This window comes from Loxodonta africana, chromosome 23, assembly GCF_030014295.1.
Source record: "Loxodonta africana isolate mLoxAfr1 chromosome 23, mLoxAfr1.hap2, whole genome shotgun sequence".
NCBI classification, from domain to species: domain Eukaryota; kingdom Metazoa; phylum Chordata; class Mammalia; order Proboscidea; family Elephantidae; genus Loxodonta; species Loxodonta africana.
The window spans coordinates 30518046-30545471 of record NC_087364.1 but is presented as its reverse complement, the minus strand read 5'-3'; the positions used below and the strand labels follow the sequence as shown (position 1 = coordinate 30545471).

Below are 27426 nucleotides of genomic sequence, written 5' to 3'. Positions count from 1 at the left end.
ACAAATTAAACTTTAAGACTTGTTTAGATGTGAAAGGAAATTTAGATAACTGCATTCCAAATAGTTTTCAATAAGTTTTCTTCGTTTAGCTATTTGAGGAACGTATCCCGTTTGCAGAAGATAAGCATGATGCTGCTGGTTTCTGAACCTTTTGAGGATTCTCTTCTGTAAATCAGACCTCTATTTGGGTACAGGGTTTACCTTTTTTCAGCTTCCAGAATTTTGTTGCTATTGAATTATCCCATACTCCCTGTCCTTGTGGGTTTGTCTCTCTCACTCTCTCGGGTGGCTCAGTGGTTAAGAGCTCCCCTGCTAACCAAAAGGTCAGCAGTTCAAATCCACCAGCTGCTCCTTGGAAACCCTGTGGGGCAGTTTTACTCTGTTCTGTGGGGTTGCTCTGAGTCAGAATTGATGGCAGTGGGTTTGGTGTTTTTTGTTTGTTTATTTTGTTTACTGTAAGCTTAGTGGGCCTTTGTATGGAAGCAAAATTGTACATCTCTCTTCAATTGGCTACTAATTTCTACATTTTGTACATTTTGTACCCAGTCACTTCCCTAAATTATCTTATTGCTTATAGTAGCTTTTCAGATAATTCTCTTGGGTCTTTCAGGTAAAGAATCATATACTTTGCATATAATGGTAATTTTCCTTCTTTTAGATTTTTTAATCTTCTTATTTATGTCATTGCATTGGCTAGTACTTCCAGAACAGTGCTATATTGTAATGATAAAGAATATCATTCTCTTATTCCTGACTTTAATGGTAATGCTTTAAGTGTATCCCATTAAGTTTGATGGTATGTTTTGGATTTATATTTTATATATATTTATAAATCCATCTATTCCTATTAAGACTTTCCATTCTTTCATTTTTAAATTTTTCATATTGACTTAGAACTGTAAGTGCCATGAACACATATTGACTAATACCCCTTGCTGCTATAGGAAAGACTTCATCTTAACCTTTTTAACTTTTCTGGGACCTAGAAAGCTGTCCTAATTTGAATTATAGGTGAGAAAATAATGAAAATTTTTGTTTAAGGTCTTTGAAATTCTTTCCTTGTGATTTTATTATTTTCGAGGTTCATAAGCTTTTCTTAGCAACTTCTGATCTTTTGTTACCATGAATTTCTCAACATTTCTATTTTAGCTACTGCTTTTTTACTGTTTCTTCATGAGAGCATCAGCTATTGTGCTAATGGACATTCACGGAATCAAAAATAAAGACCAAATAAAAGTGAAAGCATTTATGATTTATGATGATTGAATATCATAGAGAAGCTTAAAAAATAAATAGGAACTTATTGAAACTCTGGGGAATAGGCACAAATTCTCCATTAAATATAATGTTGGCTGTTGGCTCTTCATATATGCCCTGAATCATATTGAGGAATTTCTCTTCTAATCTTCTTTAGGGTTTTAATGAAGAAAGGGTGTTGGATTTTATCAAATGCTTTTCCTGCATCCTTAGAGATGATCTTGTGGTTCTTTTCCTTTGTTCTGTTGATGTGTTACGTTGATTCATTTTCTAATATCAAACCATCCCTGCATTCCTGGAATAAGCCCCACTTGGTCATGATGTATGACTCTTTTAATGTGCTATTGGATTCTGTTTGCTAGTATTTTGTTGAGAATTTTTGCATCTATATTCATAAGAGATATGGGCTGTAGTTTTCTTGTGGTGTGTTTGATTTGGGTAATAGGGTTGTGTTTGCTTCACAGAATGAATCAGGGAGTTTTCCCTCCTTCTCTATCTTTTGGAAGAGTTTAAACAGTATTGGTGTTAGTTCTTTAAATGTTTGGTAGAATTCCCTAGCGAAACCATCTGGTCCAGGACTCTTTGTGATCACGGATTTCATCTCTTCACTTGCTATGTGTCTGCTGAGACTTACCTAATAGACTGTTGAGTCGGTTTGGGTAGGTCGTGTGTGTGTCTAAGAATTTGTCCATTTCATCTAGGTTATCCAGTTTGTTGCTATATAGTTCTTAATAATCTGTCGTAATTCTCTTTATTTCTGTTGGGCCAGTTGCAGTGTCCTCTCTTTCATTTTTATTTTGGTTATTTGTATCTCTTTTCTCTGTCAGTCTAGCTAAAGGTTTGTCAGTTTTATCGATCTTTTCAAAGAACCATCTTCTAGATTTATCCATTTGCTCTATTGTTTTTCTGTTTTTTATTTTATTTATTTCCTCACTGATCTGTCTTACTTCCTCTCTGGTAGGTTTAGGCTTGGTTTGCTCCAGTCTTTCTAGTTCCTGGAGTTGTTGAGTCAGGCTGTTAATTTGACTTCTTTCTTTTTTTAGGTAGCCATTTGTAACTATACGTTTACCTCTGAGTACTGCCTTCACCGCATCCTGTAAGTTTTGGTATGTTTTACTTTCATTTTCATTTGACTCTTTAGAAATTTGTGATTTGTTCCTCAACCCATTGACAGTTTAAGAGTGTGTTTAATTTCCATATGTTTGTGTATTTTCTGTTACTAATTTCTAGCTTCATTGTGATCAGAGAAAATACTTTGTACGATTTCAGTCTTTTTAAGTTTATCAGGACTTGTGACCTAAAATTGGTCTGTCTTGGAGAATGATTCATATGTACTGGAGTAGTATGAATATTGTGTTCTTTTTGGGTGGAGTGTTCTGTATATATCTGTTAAGTCTAGTTGGCAGTTTACTTACCTTTTGAGGATTGGTTTGTTTATTTAATTTGTAAAATAGAGGTAAGAATGATTCTACTTCATGGGGTTGCTGTAATGTTTGACTTACATGAATGTTTGGCCTATAATAAGCATTAACTAAATGTTAACTATTACTGAATTATTATACTTACATTTTCTTTTATAATTTAATAGAATTATTTGTGAAGATTTTGAATAAAATGTTATTCAGTACATTTTCATTAAACCTTAAATTTTCTGTAGCAGTAATATTAAAATTTTTGATGTTTATTTAAAATTAATAACAGAAGACCTTATCTGAAGCTTTCTTTTGTTTTTACTATAAATAAATCTTGCTTATTGAAGAGCTGTTTCAGAGTAAGAGTGTACGTGTTTTAATATATTTTAAATGCCTTGTAATGTAAGTGGTAACTTTTAGATCTTTGGGTAAAACAGGTAATACCCCTTAAACCAAAAAAAAAAAAAAAAAAACCCGAAACCCATGGCCATCAAGTCGATTCCAACTCAGCGACCCTGTGGGACAGAGTAGAACTGCCCCATAGAGTTTCCAAGGAGCGCCCGGTGAATCTGAATTGCCAGCCTTTTGGTTAGCAGCTGTAGCACTTAATCACTACACCACCAGGGTTTCCAAATAGAGGTTGGTAAAGTAGAAGGTGAGGGAAAATGAGGGAGATGAGATAGACACAATAGCCAAAACAGTGAACTCAGGCATACCCATGATTATGAAGGTGGCATGGAACTGAGCAATGTTTCCTTTTGTTATACATAAGATTGCTGTGAGTCAGAGCGAACTTGATGGCAACCAACCACAACAAGGAAGTATTTAAGTAGAATTATTCATTTTTTAAAAGTAGGTATAAATACATCTTTTGCCATTTTCCAAATGTAGCATGTCTTCCATCCTGACACAAATGGGCACACACAGCTCTTGCTCTGAGAGGAAAGAAGACAGGTTTTGGAATTGAATCTTTGAATCTTGATATTGCTTCAGGACCTTTGGCAGTTTTAATTAGCGTATCTGAGCTATATCTGAGCTACTATTTTATTGTAGAAAAAAATAGAACTAATACATGTTTTACCTAACTCAAAGGGCTTATTGACACAATTAGAATAAAATAAAACCCTTGTACCCTATAAAACATTGTATAAGTTATCGAAAACATTTCACATTCATTATGATGTGGATGAGAAATAGTGCGCTCCTGATGTTAGAGCTTGGTTTAGCTAGGATGCTTAATGGTCAGAATAATGCATGTATATAAAATAAAGGACTAGATCGTATAGGTTGACAAATAGTGATATTATTTAAGAATAACTCTGGCAGTTAAAGTGAACATAGTGACTTTGACTTCTGGCCTTCCCTCAAACATGAGAACTTATTCTGTTTTAGGTCCTAGAGAATCAACAATGAGTAAGATATAAGTTACTTATAGTCTATCTACAGTGTTTCTTAAAAAAGTTGGAATATCCCTATTTGATGTTTGTGAAAAGTGCTTATTTTATGTCATTCTTAAGAATTTGGATATTGATAACCCCTTGGAACTATCTTTTTATTTAATGTTTTAGATTTTACTTTTGGTGAAAATATACACAACAAAAATACCCATTTAAAATTTCTTACATTTACGGTTCATTGACAATGATTACATACTTTACATTGTGTCACCATTTTTCCTGTCTCTGTGCATATTGTTTCTCTACTCTTGGACTCTGCCCCTTAAAGTTCTTGTCTGTGTTTTAGAGTTGCTGTTGTCCATTTAATCTCATATAAGTATTTCTTTATTAAGTGAGCTAAATTGTTTAGTTGAAGATGACTCTATGGGATAGATTTGGTTCAAGGCTTAAAAGTTCTTCCTGGGCAATAGGTTCAGGGGTTCCTCCAGTCTCAGTGTATCCAGTAAATCAGGTTTCCAATAAGAATTTGAAGTTCTGTTCCACATTTTTTACTCGTTTTGAATAAGGTCCAGCCATTAGGCCCTTGATCAAAGTGTTCAGTAATGATAGCCTGGCACCATCCATTTCTTCTGGTCTCATGACAAAGGAGGTAGTAATTCATAAAGGCAGTTAGACCTGTGGTCCATTTCCTTCTCTGATTCCTGGATCTTCTTCATCTGTTATTCCAGGTGAATAAAGACCAATTATCATATCTTGGATGGATGCTCACGGCCTTTTAAGACCACAGGTACAACTCACTGAACTAGGAGGTAGAGCAGAAACTCTACAATATTAGGCCAGCTAACTGAAGAGACCCACAAAACCATGACCCTAAACCTTTGAACCCAAGGAAGCTATTCCCTATGAGGTATTTATTGTACTTATGTAGTACAGTATGCTATGTGGTATCATATGAGTTGGAACCAACAGCTACAGCCTTTTTTTTTTTTTGGTTACCATTTTTGTTGTAAAATTATATATAACATTCAATTTGCCATTTTGTACTTTTTCCCCCCCGGTGTACAGTTGAGTGATACCAGCTACAAAAGTCGAGTAGTGTATCCATTACCCTTAGTCTATGCCAATTTTTCCACCACCACCACCACCATAGAAATTAGTGCTTCCAGAGAATGATTCTTCATCTGTCCCCCTCCCCCCGCCTGCTAACTACTAATAACCATTGGTTTTTTTTTATATATTTGCTTATTCTTTTCATTTCATAATAAATGAGACCATATAATGTTCTTTTGTGATTGACTTATTTACTCAGCATAATGTCTTCAAGGTTCATTCCTGTTGTAGCATGTATCAGGACTTTGTTTTTCTTTAAGGCTGAGCAGTATTCCAGAGCACGTAAAAGACACCTCGGAACTATTCTTTGTCAGCTATATATCTTTCATTACTGACTTCTGATTTTTCCTATTATCTAGTCGGGTACTTAGCTGCCTGAAGTCTTCCTAGATTAAAGTGGAACCTAAAGTGTATTTTGTTGACCAGATCCTCTACCCACATTTCCTGCCCCTCCTAGCAAATTACTTCAATCAGTACTTTAGTAGGAAAAATATTGTGTATGTGTGTGTGTAGGTATTTTGTGTATGCATGCGATTGTATTAATACTCTGTGTTTTGTAGCTTTTTTCCACTCAACAGTATTATCTTGGAAAACTTCATGTCAGTAAAGTCTGCCTTTAAAAAAAAAAAAAATCCCTTATCTGTTTACTCTTTTCCATCTCCTTTCGCCACTGTTGTTGAAGCTACCATCATCACTCACCTAGCACATTACACCAGCCATCTAATTGGTTTCTTGGTTTCCAGTGTTGCCCGCTTACAGTCCATTTCTCACATAGCAGCCTGAGTGATCTATTCAAAACGTAAGTGAGATTATGTCAGCCCTTTGCTGAAAACACTACAGTGTTCCTGTTACAGTAAAATCCGAACTCCCACCGTTAGAACCTATGCTTTCTGAGGGCAATGATGTCTACCTGTTTACTGATTTTTCCAAGTGCCTAAAAACTTTGTCTTGTGCATATAGGTGCTTAATAAACCTTTGTTGAAAGTAAATTAGTCAGTTACTTTGGACGTAGTGAGTTGTTCTCTATTTATTTCTCTACCTCATGTCACTCTTCCCCCTTAACTACCAACGTTGTTCCAGCCACGTTGGCCTTTATTCTGTTGCTGGAATTAGCCAATCTCATTCCCGCAAGGCTTTTGCAGGAGTTGTTTTCTTTGCCTGGAATACCTTCTCCCAGTTTTCCACAAATGGATCTTGTTAATTTCACTTTTTAGTGTAAATGTCACCTGCTGAAGGAAGTCTTTTCTGATCACCTAATCTAAAACAGTTATCTAGTCATTTTTTATTTTAATTAATATGGTATTAAAAATAGGTAAAAACAAAACAAAAAGAAAAAACCATGTGGTTCAAAAATTAAGAAAATGTGAAAAAATATACCATGAAAAATTTCCCCACCTCTTTCACCCATCTGCCAAAGTGGGAATTATTTATGTTAGTCTTTTTATTCTTCCAGAAGCTCTTTATAACAATATAAATAGCAATATATATGAAGTAGTGAGTCTTCTTAAATCAGCCTTTAAGACTGCTGTTCACTGTATTGTTAACTACTTCAGCTTCCCATCTACAAATTTACCTACAATATATAAACAACCCAACCCAGTGCCGTCGAGTACTCATCCTTTATTTTTTTTCCTTTCTAGTCTCAGAGTAAGGTGACTCCTGTTCAAGATTAGTTCTACTTCCACCTGTACGGTTGGCCTCATCTTCTCCATCTGCTCCAGAATATTGTTCTGGAAGTTATTTTCTTTTCTGGCTCTTTATCCTTCAGCATAGCTTAGCATATGGTAGGTATTCAGAAAGTATTAATTGAATATAGCAGAGCAGTTGAGAGTTTGGGTACTTTAATTGTAGAGATCTAGGTAGGCATTCTAGTTGTGTGTGACTTTGGGTAAATTAGCATCTTCAAGCCACAATTTCCTTAAAAATTAAAATGGGACAAAAATTATACCTATTTGAAAGGTTGTTTTGAAGATTTTACTGAGAAGTAGATTGTATTGGTTTCCTGTGGCTGCTGTAACAAATTACCATAAACTTGGTGACCTAAAACAACAAATTTATTCTCTCACAGTTCCAGAGGTCTGAAGTCTGAAATAATTTTCACTGAGCTGAAATCTAGGTGTCAGCAGGGCCACACTTCCTTTGGAGGCTGCAGGGGAGAAACTGTTCTTGCCTCTTCCAGGTTCTGGTGGCTGTCGTCATTTCTTGGCTACATCACTCCAATCTCTGCCTCTGTGGTCATGTTGTCTTCTCCTCCTCTTCTGCCTGTAATTTCCCTCTGCCATCATTTTATAAGGGCATTTGTGATTGCATCAAGGCCAAAGACCCTTTTTCATACAAGGAAACATTTAAACCTTTGGGGACCATTATTCAGCCTACTTTATGGATAGAAAGCACACAGCATAAAAAAAAAAAAAATTTTTTTTTTTTTTTTATAAAAAAGGATAGGGTCAGAAAGATTTCAGATTTTCAGGATTATGAGAAAAAGGGATTAAAAAAAGAGGATAGGGAAATTTGGGATGACATGTTTTATTCAGTATAGTAGATAAGTGGGATAGATGTGAAGGGATTATTTTTGCCTAGATATTGGTTATTTTCTAGTTCAAATCCATTAACAGTTTATCTATATTTTGATGTTATAATTTGTAGGGTAAATAAAACAAAAATCTGTTGCCATCGAGTTGATTCTGACTCATAGTGACCCTGTGGGAAAGAATAAAACTGCCCCATAGGGTTTCAAAGAGGAGCAGCTGGTGGATTTGAACTGCTGACCTTTGGTTAGCAGCCAAGTTCTTAACCACTGTGCCACCAGGGCTCCAATAGTGTACCCTAAAAAGGAGCTTGTGGTGGTGAGAATGTACTTCATATGGTTACTGAATATTGGGTATTAAAACATTTTTACATTGCAGAAGTTAACATATAAAGTATATTAAATGATTAATGAATGAAAAGATAACAGATATCAAATGTTTTTCTGGACGTTGTAAAAATATATTTTTTTTGTAAGAATTATTCTCATTTAGAATATAAAAGAATGTAAAAGTTCATTTTTTTTTTTTTAAACTGTTTCAGTGAAGGTAACTTAAAAAAAGTCATACTGAAATTTTTATTCTTTCTCTTTTTCTCATCTCCCTAACAGGTTCTTTGGCATGGACACAGGTTCAGTGGGAGGATTGGAATTGACTGAACAGACTCCTGTTTTGTTAGGGGCTACCACCATGGCAACTAGTCTGACGAATGTAGGAAATACGTTTAGTGGTCCACCTAATCCATTAGTCTCTAGATCTAGTAAATTTCAAAACTCATCAGTGGAAGATGATGACGATGTTGTTTTTATTGAACCTGTACAACCTCCCCCACCTTCTGCACCAGTGGTGGCTGATCAAAGAACTATAACATTTACATCATCAAAAAATGAAGAACTACAAGGAAATGATTCTAAAACTCTTTCTTCCTCGAAAGAATTGGCTTCTCAGAAGGGAAGTGTAAGTGAAACAATTATCATTGATGATGAAGAGGACATGGAAATAAATCAAGGACAAGAGAAAAATTCCTCCAATTTTATTGAACGGAGACCTCTTGAAACTAAAAACAGAACCACTGATGTGGGTTTCTCCACTTCCAGTTTTTCGAGAAGTAAGGTAAATGCAGGAATGGGTAATAGTGGTATTACCACAGAACCAGACTCTGAAATTCAGATTGCTAATGTTACAACCTTAGAAACAGGTGTGAGCTCTGTGAATGATGGCCAATTAGAAAATACTGATGGGCGTGATATGAACTTAATGATTACACATGTAACATCACTGCAGAATACCAACTTGGGAGATGTCTCTAACGGACTGCAGTCAAGTAATTTTGGTGTTAATATACAAACGTACACCCCATCTTTAACTTCACAGACCAAGACTGGAGTAGGACCTTTTAATCCTGGTAGAATGAATGTGACAGGAGATGTATTTCAGAATGGAGAATCTGCAACTCATCATAATCCTGGTAAGCAGTAAGTGGTATTTTACCCATGTAAATGAATTTACACTTTGGGCTGATTTTTTCCCCCCATTGTGGTAATTAGTGCTATCTGCTAGTGAAATATTTTAATTTTACTGACTTTGTCTTAAGCTTGAAATATTAACTAATAAGAAAAGAGACATAAAACCATGTATAGTATTCCACTTGGAGTTATTAGAAAATTAATGATTTCTGTATAAAGATACAGTCACCGTCATTGTCTGGCAATTAGACATCTTATTTCTTATGTATTACTCATTTTTTGCTGATATCTTTTACTGGTAATGTGAAAATTGGAAAACGGAAGAGAAAATTGCAAACTTAAGGAACAAAGTAACATTGTATAATAGTTACGTTTAGATTTATTTTTACTTTCCCTGCATGTGTATGTTTTGTTTACACTATTTCTGATTTTAGTTTTTAGTCAGCTTTTTATTATTTTCATTTTTGAAAGTTGCTACACTTTTTGGTTATTTGAAAAACTTTTATGCAGGCAGCCTCGATCTGTGAAAACATTAAAATAAGGAAATTATAAGAAGTTTGTGGCTTTTTCATGACTGTGCCTGTGCCTGTCTCTTACTATCCCCTCATCTGAGCCTGTTTGTCTGCTTCCGTCTCTCTCTTCTATCTCTCTGTGTCTGTGTCTCGTTCTTCAGTCATTTTAGGCCCATTAACAACTTTATCAGCCTAGGAATTGTGGGGAATGAAGAGTAACTAACACCTAGGTAGTATAGAGTACTCTGCGAAATGCAGGTGATTATTCTTTTTTATTTACTCTTTTTCTGGTTATAAGAAATAAAAAAAAGAGTAATGCTTAATTATTGAAGAATGTTTGGAAAAATCTAATTAAAAATGATGGGGAAAGTCCTGTATAGTCTCAATAACAAAAGATAACCATTGTTAATATTTTGGGTGTCTGTTTCCAGTCTTTTTTCTTTGTATTTTTTAACCTAGTGGAAATGCATCATTATATAGTTTGCTTCCTTTTTTTCCCAACTTCATATTAAATTGTGTTTTCTCATGCCATTTAAATTACTTACACACAAGAGTTTTTGTTGGTGTTGTTGGCTTGCAAGAGCCAGCCCCTGACTCATGACAACCACAGGTACAATGAGGTTGAATTGTTATGATCCATACGGGTTTTTTGTTGTTTTGTTTCTAAATTGTGGTGAAGATGTACATAACAAAACATAGCCATTTCAACAATTGCTACAGGTACAATTCAGTGACATTGATTACATTCTTCAGGTTGTGAAACCATTCTCACTATGGTTTTCCAAATTATTTTACTGCTGTTAACATAAACTCAGTATCCCATAAGCAAAAACTCTCTCTTCAGCCTCCCTCCCACGCCTGGTAACCACTGATATCTTTGGTGTCTGTATACTTGCTTATTTCCTGTAAGTGATATTACCACGATATTCTCTTGTGTCAGACTTATTTCGGTCAGCGTGTTTTCAAGGTTCATCCATGTTGTGGCATGTATCAGGGCTTCATTTCTTTTCATGGCTGAGTAGTATTCCACTGGGTATATATATACCACATTTTGTTTATCCATTTATCTGTGGGTGGACATTTAGGTTGTTGCCAGTTTTTGGCCATCATGACAAGGGCTGCAGTGAAGATTGGTGTACAGTTTCTGTTTGCATTCTTGCTGTTACTGCTTCTGGGTGTATACTTAGGAGTGGGGTTGTTCAAATTTTTGAGGAACCCCCAAACTTTTCCACAGTGTCTATACCATTCTATATTCCCACTAGCAATGGATGAGGGGTCCAGTTTCTACACAACCTCACCAACACCTGTCGTTTCCCTTTTTTTTAATCATTGCCATTTTAATAGAGATGAGGTGGTATCTTGCCGTTTTGATTTGCGTCTTTGTAATGGCTCATGACATTTATATGTGCTTGTTGACCGTTTGAATATCCTCTTTAGTGAAATGTCCAAGCCCTCTGCCCATTTTTTGATGGCTGTTTGTCTTTTTGTTAAACTGTAGACTTTTTTTAAATATAAATTTTGGATATTGGATCCTTACCAGATATATGAATCTCAAAAATTTTCTCCCAATCTGTAGGTTATCTTTTCACTTTGTTGATAAAGTCCTTTGGTGAACAAAAATGTTTAATTTTTATGAGGTTTCATTTATCTATTTTGTCTTTTGCTGCTTGTGCTTTTGTTATCATACCTGGTTATCGTTAAAAACTAGGCCCTATAACCTGGCCCCTATATTTTCTTCTAATAATGTTATGAATTTAGTTTTTATATTTAGGCTCTTGATCCATTTTGAATTAGTTTTTGTGTATGGTGTGAGACTTGGATCCTGATTCATTCTTCTGCAAATGGAAATCAATTTTCCCAGCCCTGTTTATTGAAGAGACTGTCTTTCCCGCATTGAATGGATTTAGCACCCTTGTTGAAAATCAGTTGGCCATAGATGTATGGATTTTTTTCTGGACTTTCGGTTTTATTCCATTGGTCTGTATGTATATTGTTATAGCAGTACCAGGCTGTGTTAATTACTGTTTTAATTAATTTTATAGTGTGCTTTGAAATCAGGAAATGTGAGTCCTATTTTATTCCTCTTCAAGATTGCTTTAGCTATTCCAGGTTCCTTACCCTTCTGTATAAATTGGAGGATTGTCATTTCTGTTTCTGTAAAAAAGGCTGTTGGAATTTTGATGGGGATTGCATTGAATTTATAGATTGCTTTGTGTAGTATTGACATCTTAACTATGTTAAACCTTCCAGTCCGTAAACATAGAATGTCCTTCAGTTTTTTAGGTTGTCTTTGATTTCTTTTAGTAATGTTCTATAGTTTTCTGTGTACAAGTCTTTCACTTTCCTGGGTAAATTTATTCATAAGTACTTTATTCTTTTAGATGCTTTGTAAATGTAACGTTTCTTTAATTTCCTCTTCTGCTTGCTCATTGCCGATGTGTAGCAGCTGGACTCATTTTTATGAATTGACTACATTCCCTGCCACCTTGCTGAATTCATTTATTAGTTCTAATAGCTTTCTTGTGGATTCTTTGGAGTTTTCTATGTATAGGATCATATATTTAGAGAAAAGGGATAGTTTTACTTCTTTGTTCTCGATTTGCATAACTTGTTGGTGTTTCCCCCTCACATAATTGCTCCGGCTAGGACTTCTAGACTATGTTGAATAGCAGTGGTGAGAATGGGGATCCCTGTCTTGTTTTTGATCTTAATGAGACAGCTGTCAGTCTTTCTCCATTGAGTGGGATGTTAGCTGTAGATTTTTCATAAATTCGCTTTATTGTATTGAGGCATTTCCCTTCTATTCCTATCTTGTTGAATGTTTTTGTCATGAAAGGGTGTTGAATTTTCTCAAATACTACATACAAGTTTTAATGGCTGCAAAATGAGTATTTGGCTTCCATATTGTTTCCCATACTTTTCTATTATAGATCTATGGTGAACATCTTTGATTTTCTTATTTTTTCCTTAGAGTATATTTCTAGAAGTGAAGTTGCTAGGCAGACTCCCCCCTCAAATAATTTGGTTTAAAAACTATATCTGGTTTATGCCAGTTTTAAAAGAAATGTCTTCCTTATTACTCAGTTTTGCAACTTTCTCTTTCCTCCTAAACCACCCCCACCCTCAAATAACCAAAACCAAACCCGGTGCCGTGGAGTCGATTGTGACTCATAGTGATCCTGTAGGACTCTATAGGACCCCATAGAGTTTCCAGGGAGCGCCTGGTGGATTCGAACTGCCATCCCTTTGGTTAGCAGCCATAGCACTTAACCACTACACCACCAGGGTTTCCACCCTCAAATATGTATATGTAATTGTGGGTACATGTTTTTGTGTGTGTATATATTGGGTAGGGGGTGGTGGTAGTATCTAGATGTGTTTGCGTGAGCGTCTTTAAGTTCTAGAAAAGTATTGTCATGTTGCTCTCCAGAAAGTTCTTACCAATTTACTGTTATTAGCTGTATATTGGAGTCCCTGGGTGGGGCAAATGGTTAAGCGCTTGACTGCCAGCTTGGAAGCTTGACAATTTGAACCCATCCAGAGGCACTTTGGAAGACAGGCCTGGAGATCTGCTTCCAAAAGATCACAACCTTGAAAGCCCTATGGAGCAGTTCTGCTCTATCCACATTAAGGTTGCCATGGAATCAATTCACTGGCAACTAACAACAGCAACAGCAGTGTATTAAAGTATCTTTTATTGTATCTTTTGAGCTGACACAAAAGTTTAAAAAATGATGATGCTCAACTTAGTTTTAAAACAACCTTTTTGCCTTTCTCATAGTTACATTAGAAACCAAAGTAAAAAGAAAATAACATTCAGTCTCACCACTGAAAATCAGTTAATTAATGGTACTTAGAAATATAGTTTTGCAACCTGTCCCTGCTTACCGTCCTTTTAAATACCTGACAGTTGAACTTTCAGCCATATTAAATATGTTGTTATTGTTAGGTGCTGTTGAGTCAGCTCTGACTCATAATGACCCTGTGTACAACAGAACAAAATACTGCCCAATCCTGTGCTGCCATCATAATTGTTGTTATGTTTGAGCCTATTGTTGTAGCCACTGTGTCAGTCCATTTCACTGAGGGTCTTCTATTTCTCACTGATCCTCTGCTAAGCAAGATGTCTTTCTCCAGGAACTGGGCCCTTCTGATAACATGTCCAAAGTATGTGAGACTAAGTTTTGCCATCCTCGCTTCTAAGGAGCATTCTGACTGTACTTCTTCCAAGACAGATTTGTTTGTTCTTCTGGTAGTCCGTGGTATATTCACTAACCTTCGCCAACACCATAACTCATCGAAGGCATCAGCTCTGTTTGGGTCTTCCTTAGTCATCATCTAGCTTTCTCATGCATATGAGGTGATTGAAAACACCATAGCTTGGGTCAGGCACGCCTTCGTCCTTAAAGTGACATCTTTGCTTTTTAACACTTTAAAGAGATCTTTTGCAGCAGATTTGCCTAATGTAATATGTCCTTTGAGTTCTTGACTTCTGCTTCCATGGGCATTGATTGTGGATCCAAGTAAGATGAAATCTTTAACAGCTTCACTGTTCTCTTTGTTTATCATGATGTTGTTTCCTGGTCCAGTTAGGAGAATTTTTGTTTTCCTTATGTTGAGGTGTAATCCATATTGAAGGCTATATATAGTCTTTGATCTTTATCAGTAAGTGCTTCAAGTCCTCTTAACTTTCAGCAAGCAAAGTTGCGTCACCTGTGCAGCGCAGGTCGTGAGTGAGTCTTCCTCCAATCCTGGTGCCCCGTTCTTCTTCATGTAGTCCAGCTTCTCAGGTTGTTTGCTTAGAATACAGATTGAGTAAGTATGGTGAAAGGATACAACCTCGATGCATACCTTTTCGACTTTAAACCACACAGTATCCCTTTATTCTGTTCGAATGACTGCCTCTTGGTCTAAGTACAGGTTCCTCGTGAGCACAATTAAGTGTTCTGGAGTTCCCATTCTTGGCAATGTTATCCATAATATATTATCCACACAGTTGAGTGCGTTTGCATAGTTAATAAAACACAGGTAAACATCCTTCTGGTATTCTTTGCTTTCAGCCAGCATCCATCTGACATCAGCAGTGATATCGTGTGAAATTTGTTGATTATTTAGTGTAGTTCCAGTTTTCTTCTCCTCAAGTAACTCTTCTTAAGGATATTCTTATACATATTGGTAGACAAGAATTATTTTAGGAGAAGGGAAGGTCAACACGCAGTACAGGGGAAATCAGCACAACCTGACTAAACCCAAAACTAAGAAGTTTCCTGAATACAGCCAAACATTTTGAGGGACAGAGTAGAAGGGGTGAGGGTCTGGGGACCATGGTTTCAAGGAATATCTAGGTCAATTGGCATAACAAAGTATATTAAGAAAACGTTCTGCATCCAACTTTGGTGAGTGGCATCTGGGGTCTTAAAAGCTAGCAATCAATTGGTCTCAACCCACCTGGAGCAAAGGAGCATGAAGAACACCAAAGACACAAGGAAAATAAGAACCCTAGAGACAGAAAGGGCCACATAAACCAGAGACTGCATCAGCCTGAGACTGGAAGAACTAGACGGTGCTCGGCTACCACTGGTGACTACCCTGACAGGGAACACAACAGAGAGTCCCTGATGGAGCAGGAGAAAAGCAGGGAGCAGAACTCAAATCCTAGTTAAAAAAACCAGACCTAACGGTCTGACTGAAAACAGAGGGACCCCAGAGGACATGGCCCCCAGACTCTGTTAGCCCAAAACTAAAATCATTTCCGAAGCCAATGCTCCAGAAAAAGATTAGACTGTAAGACATAAAATGATACTGGTGAGGAATGTGCTTCTTAGCTCAAGTAGATACATGAGACTATGTGGGCGGCTCTTGTCCTGAGGCAAGATAAGAAGGCAGAAGGGGACAGGAGCTGGTTGAATGGACACAGGAAATACAAGGTGGAGAGGAGGAGTGTGCTCCTCTAGGGAGAGCATCTAGGGTCACATAACAATGTGTGTATAAGTTTTTGTATGACAAACTGACTTGAATTGTAAACTGAAAGCACAATTAAAGAAAAGAATATTCTTTTTTTATAATTTATATTGTGCTTTAAGTGAAAGTTTACAAATCAAGTCAGTCTCTCACATAAAAACTTACGTACACCTTGCTACATACTCCCAGTTACTCTCCCCCTAATGAGACAGCCCGCTCTCTCCCTCCACTCTCTTTTCGTGTCCATTTCATGAGCTTCTAACCCCCCCTACCCTCTCATCTTCCCTCCAGTCAGGAGATGCCAACATAGTCTAAAGTGTCCACCTGATCCAAGAAGCGCACTCCTCACCAGCATCCCTCTCCAACCCATTGTCCAGTCCAATCCATGTCCGAAGAGTTGGCTTCAGGAATGGTTCCTGTTCTGGGCCAACAGAAGGCCTGGGGGCCATGACCACTGGGGTCCTTCTAGTTTCAGTCAGACCATTAAGTCTGGCCTTTTACGAGAATTTGGGGTCTGCATCCCACTGCTCTCCAGCTCTCTCAGGGGTTCTCTGTTACATTCCGTGTCAGGGCAGTCATCGGTTGTAGCCGGACACCATCTAGTTCTTCTGGTCTCAGGATGATGTAGTCTCTGATTTTTGTGGCCCTTTCTGATTTTTGTGGCCCTTTCTGTCTCTTGGGCTTGTAATTACCTTGTGTCCTTGGTGTTCTTCATTCTCCTTTGATCCAGATGGGTTGAGACCAATTGATGCATCTTAGATGGCTGCTTGCTAGCACGTAAGACTCCAGGTGCCAGTCTTCAAAGTGGGATGCAGAATGTTTTCTTAATAGATTTTATTATGCCAATTGACTTAGATGTCCCCTGAAATCATGGTCCCCAAACCCCTGCCCTGCTACACTGGCCTTCGAAGCATTCAGTTTATTCAGGAAACTTCTTCGCTTTTGGTGTAGTCCAGTTGTGCTGACCTCCCCCCATTGTGTGTTGTCTTTGCCTTTACCTAAAGCAGTTCTTATCTACCAACTAATTAGTGAATACCCCTCTCCCACCCTCCCTCCTCTCGTAACCACAAAAGAATGTTTTCTTCTCAGTTTAAACTATTTCTCAAGTTCTTTATACAATATTTGTCCTTTTGCAACTAATTTCACTCAGCATAATGCCTTCCAGGTTCCTGTATGTTATGAAATGTTTCGCAGATTCCTCACTGTTCTTTATCGATGTGTAGTATTCCACTGTGTGAATATAGCATAATTTATTTATCCATTCATCCATTGATGGGCACCTTGGTGGCTTCCATCTTTTTGCTATTGTAAACAGTGCTGCCATAAACACGGGTGTGCATATATCTGTTCTTGTAAAGGCTCTTATTTCTCTAGGATATATTCCGAGGCATGGGATTGCTGGACGGTATGGTAGTTCTATTTCTAGCTTTTTAAGGAAGCGCCAAATCGATTTCCAAAGTGGTTGTACCATTTGACATTCCCACCAGCAGTGTATAAGTGTTATAATCTCTCCACAGCCTCTCCAACATTTATTATTTTGTGTTTTTTTGGATTAATGCCAGCCTTGTTGGAGTGAGATGAAATCTCATTGTAGTTTTAATCTGCATTTCTCCAGTGGCTAGTGATTGTGAACATTTCCTCATGTATCTGTTAGCTACCTGAATGTCTTCTTTAGTGAAGTGTCTATTCATATCTTTTGCCCATTTTTTATTTGGGTTATTTGTCTTTTTGTAGTTGAGTTTTTGCAGTATCATGTAGATTTTAGAGATGAGACGCTGATCGGAAATGTCAGAATATTCTTATATGTATGTATATTTTGTGACATGTATTTCCTTAGGAATATTGATTGATAAAAATGATTATATGTCATTGTAAGAATTCTGTGCTCCTGATTACTAAAATTCTTACACAAGGAAAACTAAGCAGACAAACCTGACTTGAATTTGCCCTTGCATTAATGTGCTGTTTTATTTGTGATAGAACAACTACTAACAGATTAAGAGTTATAAAAATCATGGCTTTTTAGGTCTTGGATTAATTGTGACTCGAACAGATTACTTAAACTGCTATCCCTTGTTTTCTCTTGTATAAAATGGAGGGTTATACAAAAGGATTCTGCCATCTCTATTCCTAAATTATGTGTGTGTGCGTGTGTGTGTATCTATTGGGAGAGGTGAAAATTTGATAGTAGGGGAAATTTGTGAGCTGGAAATACAGATAAGGGGAGTCATTAAACATTATTTATACAGGGCTTAAAACTAAATTTGAATGCATCAGGCGTTCCTTGGAAACACTGTGGGGCAGTCATACTCTGTCCTATAGGGTTGCTGTGTGTCGAAATCTACTCGATGGCAATGGGTTTGGTTTGGTTTAAAGCTAAATTGAATTTTAAAAAGTTGCAGTTTCAAAATCAAGTTAACAGATGCTGTTAAGCTTTAAATAGCATCCTTTAAATATAGATTCAAATGATAAGTCTCAAAGTTGAAAATCCTAAGGAGCCATATTTGTATTGCAAAATACTATCCCTTCTGGCGTATGTTCAAACATAATTTTTGATTGAAATACCTTCATGCTACTTTAGTGATTCCCCCCCTCCCCTCGTTGAATAGTATTTTTAACCTTTTTATAAAAGTCTGGAGTTGGCAGGATAAATGAATTCCAGGATGTTCGTTGCTTACTCTATATAAAGTGTGTAATTTCTTTTTGTTTTAAATGGAGTATGATCAAATCTAAATAGCAGCGTATGTAGCTCTGTGAAATCATTAGGTCGGCGGAATGACTCACAACCAGGAAACTGCCTTCAGGGCTTTCAAGGTAAAGATGATTTCCCCAGCTCTTGTTAGATATGCACCAGACACTCTAAATCTGTACTTCCTCTGTAAGTTCAAAATTCAGAAGAAACCAGAAAGGGAAAGAAAAAAAATATTGAGAGACCACAGTAATAGAAATTAGAAGGAAAATGAAAATAGGTTATGGTATTGATGCTGTAGTGACAGCTCTGTGAAACATTAATGATTGCAGTAAGCTGTAGACTTCTTACTAAGTACAAAGGGAGCTAGTATTAAAGAGGAGAAGATGAATATCTGTGTTGAAATTGTACTCTAGATATTGGATTAGTTTGCATACATTGGTTTAATACCTTCATTTCTGTGTAACACTTTGCTGGTAACTTCTGTGGTATTATATGGTATAGAGGCTGTAGAACTGAGTATATTTGGAAAAGCTGTTCTTAAAAATATGTTTTGAAAATAAATAGCACATGAACTTTGTTGGCCTGTCGTATTTCTCAAAGGTTCTGCATTGTCAATATTTGGTTATAATTTTATGTGCATGTATCTATTTCTTACTTAAAGTAATACTCTGTAAATTCATGGCTACTTCTTGGTTGGTAATAACCAGTGGCTAGCATTTTTTTAGTACTTACCGTAGGCTGGTCATTATATGCTTTATTGCATGTAGTTTTGCATTTAGGTGCTGTCATTCTTATGAGATTAGTAGTGTTTTCAGTTTAGAGAAGAATGAGGCACAGCATTTAAGTAATTTACCCAATCTATTAACTGATGGAGCTGGGATTTGAACCAGCTATTCTTACTCCAAAATTTGTGACTTTATTTCTCTGCTATACTGGTGCCTTGTTAACTTCTTAGACTTGTGCAGAGTGGGAAGTTAAAACTATTTCTCTGATATAAATTTTAATTTGTATAAATAAACCTGTTTTCTTACCCTATCTTGTACATTTTGTTTTTAAGATTCTTGGATCTCCCAGTCAGCTTCATTTCCCCGTAATCAGAAACAACCTGGAGTGGATTCTTTATCACCAGTCGCCTCACTTCCTAAGCAGATTTTCCAGCCTTCTGCCCAGCAGCAGCCCACTAAACCAGTTAAAGTCACATGTGCAAACTGCAAAAAACCTTTGCAGAAGGGACAAACAGCTTATCAACGAAAAGGATCTGCTCACCTGTTTTGTTCTACCACCTGCCTTTCTTCCTTCTCTCACAAGCCTGCTCCAAAGAAACTCTGTGTTATGTGTAAAAAGTAAGGCTTATATCTTCCATATGGTTGAATACTGGTATAAAGTTTTTAAAAAAATTGTTAATATCAGTCTTAAATGTGAGCTATATTTTAAAAATTGGTTAGTCTTTTTAGTCTTGAAGCCAACCCAAATTTTTAATGGTTTTGGAGATTCTTCATCAAGCCCAGGCGACTTATGAATTATAGGGTTTCGAATTTGGTTAGGGTTTGGGATTGATGGATACAAAAAAACAAAAAAACGAAACCCATTGCCCTTGGGTTGAGTTCTAACTCATAGCTACCCTATAGGACAGAGTAGGACTGTCCTGTAGGATTTCCAAGGAGTGACTGGTGGATTTGAGCTGCAGACCTTTTGGTTAGCAGCCAAGCTCTTGACCACTGCGTCACCAGGGCCTCTTGTAAGTAATTACTTCTGTAACCTCCATTGGACTATTTGAATTTATAAAAACACATGCTTATTTGCATTATTAATTATAAGAATTTATTTTGTATATGACTAATTCTGTATTGGAGCCCTGGTAGCATAGTGATTAAAGAGCTCAGCTGCTAACCAAAAAGTTGGCAGTTTGAATCCACCAGCTGCTCTTTGGAAACCCTATGGGGCAGTTCTACTGTGTTGTATAGGATTGCTATGATTCAGAATTGAAAATAGGTCAAAGTTTTTATTTTTTTAAACTGTACTTTAGATGAAGGTTTAAAAAGACTAGCTTCTCATTTAACAGTTTGTACACATATTATTTTATGACATTGGTAACCACCCATGACATGTCATCTTTCTCTCCTTCTTGACCTTGGGTTCCCTATTCCCAGCTTTCCTGCCCCTCCTTTCTTTTGGTCCCAGTGCCTGGGCTGGTGTGCCCCTTTAGCCTTGTTTTGTTTTATGGGTCTGTCTAATCTTTGGATGAAGGTTGAGCCTCAGGAGTAGCTTCATTACTGAGCTAAAAGGGTGTCCCAGAGGACATACTGTGTGGGTTTCTGTAGCCTCTGTCATGCCAGTAAGTCTGGCATTTTTTTGTGAGTTAGAATTTTGTTCATTTTTCTCTAGCTCTGTTCAGGACCCTCTGTTGTGATCCATGTGAGAGCAGTCTGTGGTGGTAGCTGGGCACCATCTGTTTTTATACTGGACTCAGTCTGGTGGAGGTTGTGGTAGTTGTGGTCCATTAGTCCTTTGGACTAATCTTTCCCTTATGTCTTCAGTTTTCTACATTTGTCGTTGCTCCCGAAGGGGTGAGACCAGTGGAGTATCTTAGTTGGCCGCTCAACAGGCTTTTAAGACCCCAAACACTGCTCACCAAAGTAGAGTGTAGAACATTTTCTTTATAAACTTATGCCAGTTGATCTAGATGTTCCCCAAGACCGTTGTCCTCACAGCCCTCAGCCCAGTAATTCGGTCCCTCAGGGAGTTTAGATGTGTCTGTGGAGCTTCCATGACCTTGCCTTGGACAATTGTGCTGGCTTCCCCAGTGTTATGTACTGTCTTACCTTTCACGAAAGGTACCACTTATCTATTATCTATTCAGTGTACTTCCATCCCCACCACCCCTTCGTCACCACCAAGGATTGTTTCTTTTTGTGTATAAACCTTTTCGTGAGTTTTTATAGTAGTGATCTCATGCAATATTTGTCCGTTCGTGATTGACTTATTTCACTCGGCAGGATACCCTCCAGATTCATCGATGTTGTGAGATGCTTCACAGATTCATCATTGTTCTTTATCCATTGTGTGTGTAACATAGTTTGTTTATCCATTCATTTGTTCTTGGGCGTCTAGGTTGTTTGCATCTTTTTGCCATTGTGAACAGTGCTGCAGTGGACATGTGTGTGCATAAGTCTGTGTGGTGGCTCTTATTTCTCTAGGATATTTTCTTAGAAGTGGGGTTGCTGGATCATATGATATTTCCATTAGTAGGTTTCTAAGGAAGTACCATATTGTTTTCCAAAATGGTTGTACCACTTTGCATTCCCACCAGCAGTGCATAAGAGTTCTAACCTCCCTGCAGCCTCCTCAACATTTGTTATTTTCTGTTATTTTGATTTATGCCAGTAATGCTGGGGGTGAGATGTATCTCATTGTGGTTTTGATTTGCATTTCTCTAATGGCTAGTGATGGTGAGCATTTCCTCATGTCAGTTAGCCTCTTGAGTGTCTTCTTTGGTGAAGTGTCTGTTCATTTCCTTTGCCCATTTTTTAATTGAATTATATGTCTTTTTGTTGTAGAGGTGTTGGATTTTCCTGTAGTTTTCAGAGATTAGACCTTTGTCAGATTTGTAACAGCCAAAAATTTTTTCCCAGTCTATAGGTTTTTTTTTTTTTTTTTTCTCTTTTGGGGAAGTCTTTTGATGAGCATACGTGTTTAATTTTTGGAAGATCCCAGTTATCTAGCTTATATTTTGGAATTTGTGTATTGTTTGTTATGGTTTGTACCCTGTTAATGCTGTGTATTAGGGCCTCTAGAGTTGACACTAAAATAGGTCAAATTTTGCATTATCTTGAGATAAGTATAATTTAAAATTGATAAGTCTTTGGATTTTTTATGTGTTTTTTTAATGTTTGTTACTAAGTCATTAGAGTACTCACTGTTAGAAGTCTTAGATACCAGTTTTTCCAGCTTTGCAGAGATAGGGTACTCTATCCTGCCATTTTTAGTTATGGCCTCACTGGTTTTAAAAATAGTGGGAATATAGTATAGTATATGCAAGGTGGACTTTCTGTACCATCTTTTGGATTACCCAAGTGTGTGAAGCAATTTTTAGATCTTGGAACTCTGAAAAGGGCTTAGTGCTCTGTACATGTTTAATACATTCAAATTTAATACATTCAAAACAATTGTTATGCAATTTTTGGATTGCTTTATAATCTAAATTTGCATACTGAATATAGAATCCTGAAACATCAAATTAAAGGAAAACTTCAAAGGTCATTGGTACTGTTTTTTTCTGACATTTCTCGTTGCAACTTGAGAGCTGTTCAGAATTTTGGGCAGCATTATTTGGGAGAGTGGGAGGTACATTTAAACTAAATAATCCTTTCTGGAATGAATGTATGTTATACTCTAGTGATGTGCAAAGCTCATGTATGCTATTTAAATGTTATATATTTATATTCAGTAAATTAGTCCTTAACATTAACTCAGTATAATTAATAACAGCTTTTTTTTTTCTCCGCCAGTGTTCCTAAGATCTGAAAGCTTGTATTATTTAGTTTGAAGATAAGTAGTGATAAAGATTTAATATTAAAATATATTTGCTTCTTAATCTCGTGCTTCCATATTTTATTGCCAAGAGTTTCTAAATGGTGATAGTGATTTACTAAATACAAAAATGATATTTGATTCCCAGGTTTAAATTTTTGGACAAATGAAAAATGTTAATTAGTATAATACTCTTGATATTTTATTTCTTTTAAATGGTTTTAACTTTGTATTGTACCTCTTATTTCTCAGAGATATAACAACAATGAAAGGAACCATTGTTGCTCAAGTGGATTCAAGTGAGTCCTTCCAGGAGTTCTGTAGTACATCTTGTCTGTCTCTCTATGAAGACAAACAGAATCCTACTAAAGGAGTTCTAAATAAATCAAGATGTACCATCTGTGGTAAACTAACAGAGGTTTGTATTTTGTACTTTATCACTTAGTTCTAATAGGAGTATTTAAATTTTTATTTAATAGCTATTACATGCTTATATATATACTCTTTCATCAATATGTGTTTCCTTAAAAGTGAGGATACTTAAAAACCATCTTAGAAATGCCTATTATGTAGTCTCGTTTTTCCACAGGTAGAAAGATTTAGGAAAAGTTAAAATATAATATTGATCGCCTCTTTTTTCCTGCGGTTGGAAGTACTCAACAGGCAATACTGTAGTATTGTGGTTGATTTTTGTCTGCTAATATACTTATTTTTTAAATCAGGCTGACTACACAGGAAAGATGGTAAATAACCTTGCTGAGAAATAGAACAAGTGAAGGGAATATATTTTGATAATTTCACACTGTTTGTATGGTTTGAACTCTTAGCATTATTCAGAAAAAAGAATCTGTGTATCCCTATTCTAATTGTTTGTAATATTGACTCCATGTCCTCCCTTTTCTAGGGCAATATATTTATAGTTCCTTTTGGATTTGTCAAAAGATTATCAGTCTGTTAAAACTAACCAAACCAGGTTATTTTCTATTAGTTTTAGGTACCTTTAGAGAAGTTTGTCCTGATGTCATTGCTGTTTTTTTTTCCTTGATCCTTTTTAACTGCCTTGTGCTTCTTTTTGTGTATAAAAGCAGTGCAAATAATAATGAAATGTGCTTTGTCTCTGGAAACATGCTTTCCACAGAAAAATTATTGGGGCATTGATGTTTTTGTTGGAGGACCTAGTTTATTTAGCTGCTTGACGTAGTGATGTGGTTTTTTTTTTTTTTTTATTGCTTTTCTTTTAGATTCGCCATGAAGTTAGCTTTAAAAATATGACTCACAAGTTGTGCAGTGACCACTGCTTTAATAGATACAGAATGGCAAATGGTTTAATAATGAATTGCTGTGAACAATGTGGAGAGTACTTACCAAGCAAAGGTGCTGGAAATAATGTTCTGGTGATTGATGGTCAGCAGAAAAGATTTTGCTGTCAGAGTTGTGTCAGTGAATATAAACAGGTAATTCATGTTCTGACCAAATGTTCTGTTCTTTTGAAAGTGTTTTAAAGTGCTTTAATAGTTTTACTGTAACAGCATTTATTAGCCAGATTTATAACGGGATATGATTTAACTCCATCAGTGTCTTCATATTACAGATGTGACCGACCACAAAAGAATACTGAAGTATGCATAGACAATTGGAAATAAACTTGTGATTTTACTGATTTCTCTTGAATTTTCTTCTTTTTATCAAGTGTCGAGGGGTTGCAACTAGGATTTTTCAAACGGTTAAAGCTTAGCTTGGGAGCAATTATCTTATATTTGAATTTTAATGTTAATTTCACTTTTAAGGCTTTCTCTTTTAGGTTTGGCTTACGTTATTTTTTTAATTTATATATGTGGTTGAAAAGTAAAATAACATGAAAAGATACTCAGAGAAGTCCTGCTCCCATTTCTATTCTCCACTTTTGGTTCATTCCCATCCTTTATAGATAGTCATTTTCATTGTTAGTGTTTGTTCCCTGTTTCTTTTTGAAAAACAAAAATAAGGAAATTCATAATTCATTCTTCTTTTCCTTTTTTTTTTGAACAAAAAGCATAATACATATAGAGGGCTGCTTTTTTTTTTTTTTACTTCACAGTGTATTCCGGAAATCAGTCCCTATCAATATATAGAGATTGTCTTTACCCTTTTTTTATGGTTGCATAGTTAAATTTTCAGTAATTTTGTAAACTGAGTATTAAACACAACCATTATTAAAAAATAAATTCTAAAAACTTAGAGTTAAATTATATTTAAAACAGATAATAAATGCTCCAAACTCATTACTTCAGAATTATTTTACTACACTTTAATATTATCTGTGGACTCTTAGTGTTATTTATGTCTATCATAGTTGTATGAGAGAAATACTATATAATCATGTACTTCTCTGTGTCTCTTCCCAGTTCTATGTTCAGTGTCATTTTGGTAGCCTGAAATTAGTCATGTTGGAAATCTTTCTATGGTGAATGTTACAAATCAGGCTCTTCCTCAGAGCTGGTGGTTAAACACATATCAGACATCACTGGGCTGTACCACATTTTATTCAGTTAGTCCGCTGTTGATGGCATTTGGATTGTTTCCATTCTTTTGCTATTATGATTAATGGATGATGAATAACCTTGCATATAGTTTACTCTGTGTTTGTGGAGGTATGTTTTCAGGGTAGATGCTTAGAAGTAGGATTATTTGGCCAAAGGTAAATGAATATGTTATACCGTTTTATATTCCCTTCAGTGTCTTATTTCTCCACCACTTCGCCAACAGAATATTAACAAAGTGGTCTGGTTGCTGAAAATGGTATCTCTGTGTATTTTTAATAGGTATTTTATTAGGAATGATGATGAAGAGTTTATCATGTTTCAGAGCTTTTTGTCCATATCATTCCTTTTCTGTGAACTTTTTATTCATGTCTTTACCTGTTTTCCTATTGGGGCTTTTGTTGTCTCATATTTTTTCCTAATGATCAAACACTTTAATATACAAAATGAATCTTTAATTTGTTCCTGCAATAATTATTTACCTAGCAAGTATTGTGTTCCAGGCTAGTTTGTGCTAGTTTCTAGGAATAATAGTGGGAAGTAGAACAGAAATAGTCCCTGCCTTCTTAGGGCTTACATTGTGGTAGCATACTTAAAGGTCTTACACATATGGGTGATGGAAAGGATCAGACTTATTGTAATCACTAAGACTCACCGTACTCTTTGTTATTGGTGGTGATTTTGCATTTATTATCTTCTGATACCTAAAAAGTTTGTTGAGGGTGCTGGCTTTAGTTAGTCTGCCTGGGCTAAAATTCTGGCACTACCAGTTAGTATCACTTGTGTGCCTTGGGTAAATTATTTAACTTCCCTGCGTCTTCCGTTAGTTTCATCATCTGTAAAGTTGGTGAAATAGTAATACCTATCTCTTAGTGTTACAGTAAAGATAAAATCTGTGTCTTTTGTCTTGATTTTTAAGGACCTAGTTCAAGAAACTAAGTATTACTAGTTCATTCAACCTGTTGTACTCTCTCCCAATGAGTGTCCCCTTCACCTACCCAAAGATTGCCACTGTCTTTGACTTCTGACATCATAGTTTGAGTTGTTTATAAACTGTATGTAAATGGAATTAATATGTAATACATGAATCTGGCTACTTTGAGCACTGTGTTTGTGAGATTCATGCATAGCTGTGTATAGCTATGGATGAATATGGTGTTTCTTGTTTCTTACAGTAATATATATACATAACAAAACATTTGCCAGTGCAACACTTTTTACATGTACAATTCAGTGACATTGGTTTCATTCATCATGTTGTGCAACCATCACCAGTATTCATTTTCAAATTATTCTACCACCGTTAACAGGAACTCAGCATCCTCGTAAGCTAAGACTCTCTTTTCCCCTCTCCCTCTGGGTAGTGTTATTTTGCTTTTGATTTTGCATCATACACTGTTATAAAGAAGTACTTTTCAAGTTTTCTTCTAATATCTATGAAGTTTTAATTTATCATTTACATCTGTAGTCTGTTTGGAATTTATTCTGACATCTAGTTTAGGTATGGATCAAATTTTATTTGCTCCCAAATATCTATCTTGTTTTAAATTCATTAATTGAAATTACTTTACCGTTTTGCCCAGTGATTTTGAATACTTGCTATTAAACTGAATCATCATTCTTGGTTGATATTCTACAACATCCATATCACCTGCAAAATATCACCTGCAAATGATCTTCCTTTACAATTCTCTTACCTGTTATTGTTTTCTCTTGCCTGAGGGTGTTTCCTGATAACTCTTAATACAATTTTAAATAGTGGAGATAGTAGGCACCTTCTTATTCCAATGGGAATACCTTTAGTTCTTCCTCATTACATTAGATGCTGAGTTTAGGGTTGAGGTATAAACATGTTTTATCATGTTAAAAAAGTATCCATTGATTTCTATTTTATTAAGTGTTTTATCAGAAATGAGTTGTCTCATTGAAGGTCTTTTCAGTGTCTAGAGAGGTGATTGTATGATTTTTTTTTTTCTCTCATAGATACATAAATATGTGAATTATATTAATGGATTTCCTAGTATTGAACCATCCTTGCATTACTG

The 27426-nt window shown here is 36.1% G+C and overlaps 1 protein-coding gene across 5 annotated transcripts in view; it reads left to right on the top strand.

Annotated features, from left to right (window-relative positions):
• Positions 1-27426, top strand: part of ZMYM2 (zinc finger MYM-type containing 2) — a 141713-nt gene that overhangs the window by 13368 nt on the left and 100919 nt on the right. For 4 of the 5 annotated variants that reach the window (XM_064275378.1, XM_064275379.1, XM_023553103.2 and 1 more), the window contains exons 2-6: positions 2301-2353; positions 8313-9169; positions 19390-19675; positions 23115-23280; positions 24104-24316. In XM_064275378.1, coding sequence (XP_064131448.1) covers positions 8323-9169; positions 19390-19675; positions 23115-23280; positions 24104-24316 — 1512 coding nt within the window. In that variant the 5' untranslated portion in view covers positions 2301-2353; positions 8313-8322. The remainder of the gene's footprint in view (positions 1-2300; positions 2354-8312; positions 9170-19389; positions 19676-23114; positions 23281-24103; positions 24317-27426) is intronic. The other variant, XM_023553104.2, reaches the window with a different exon arrangement.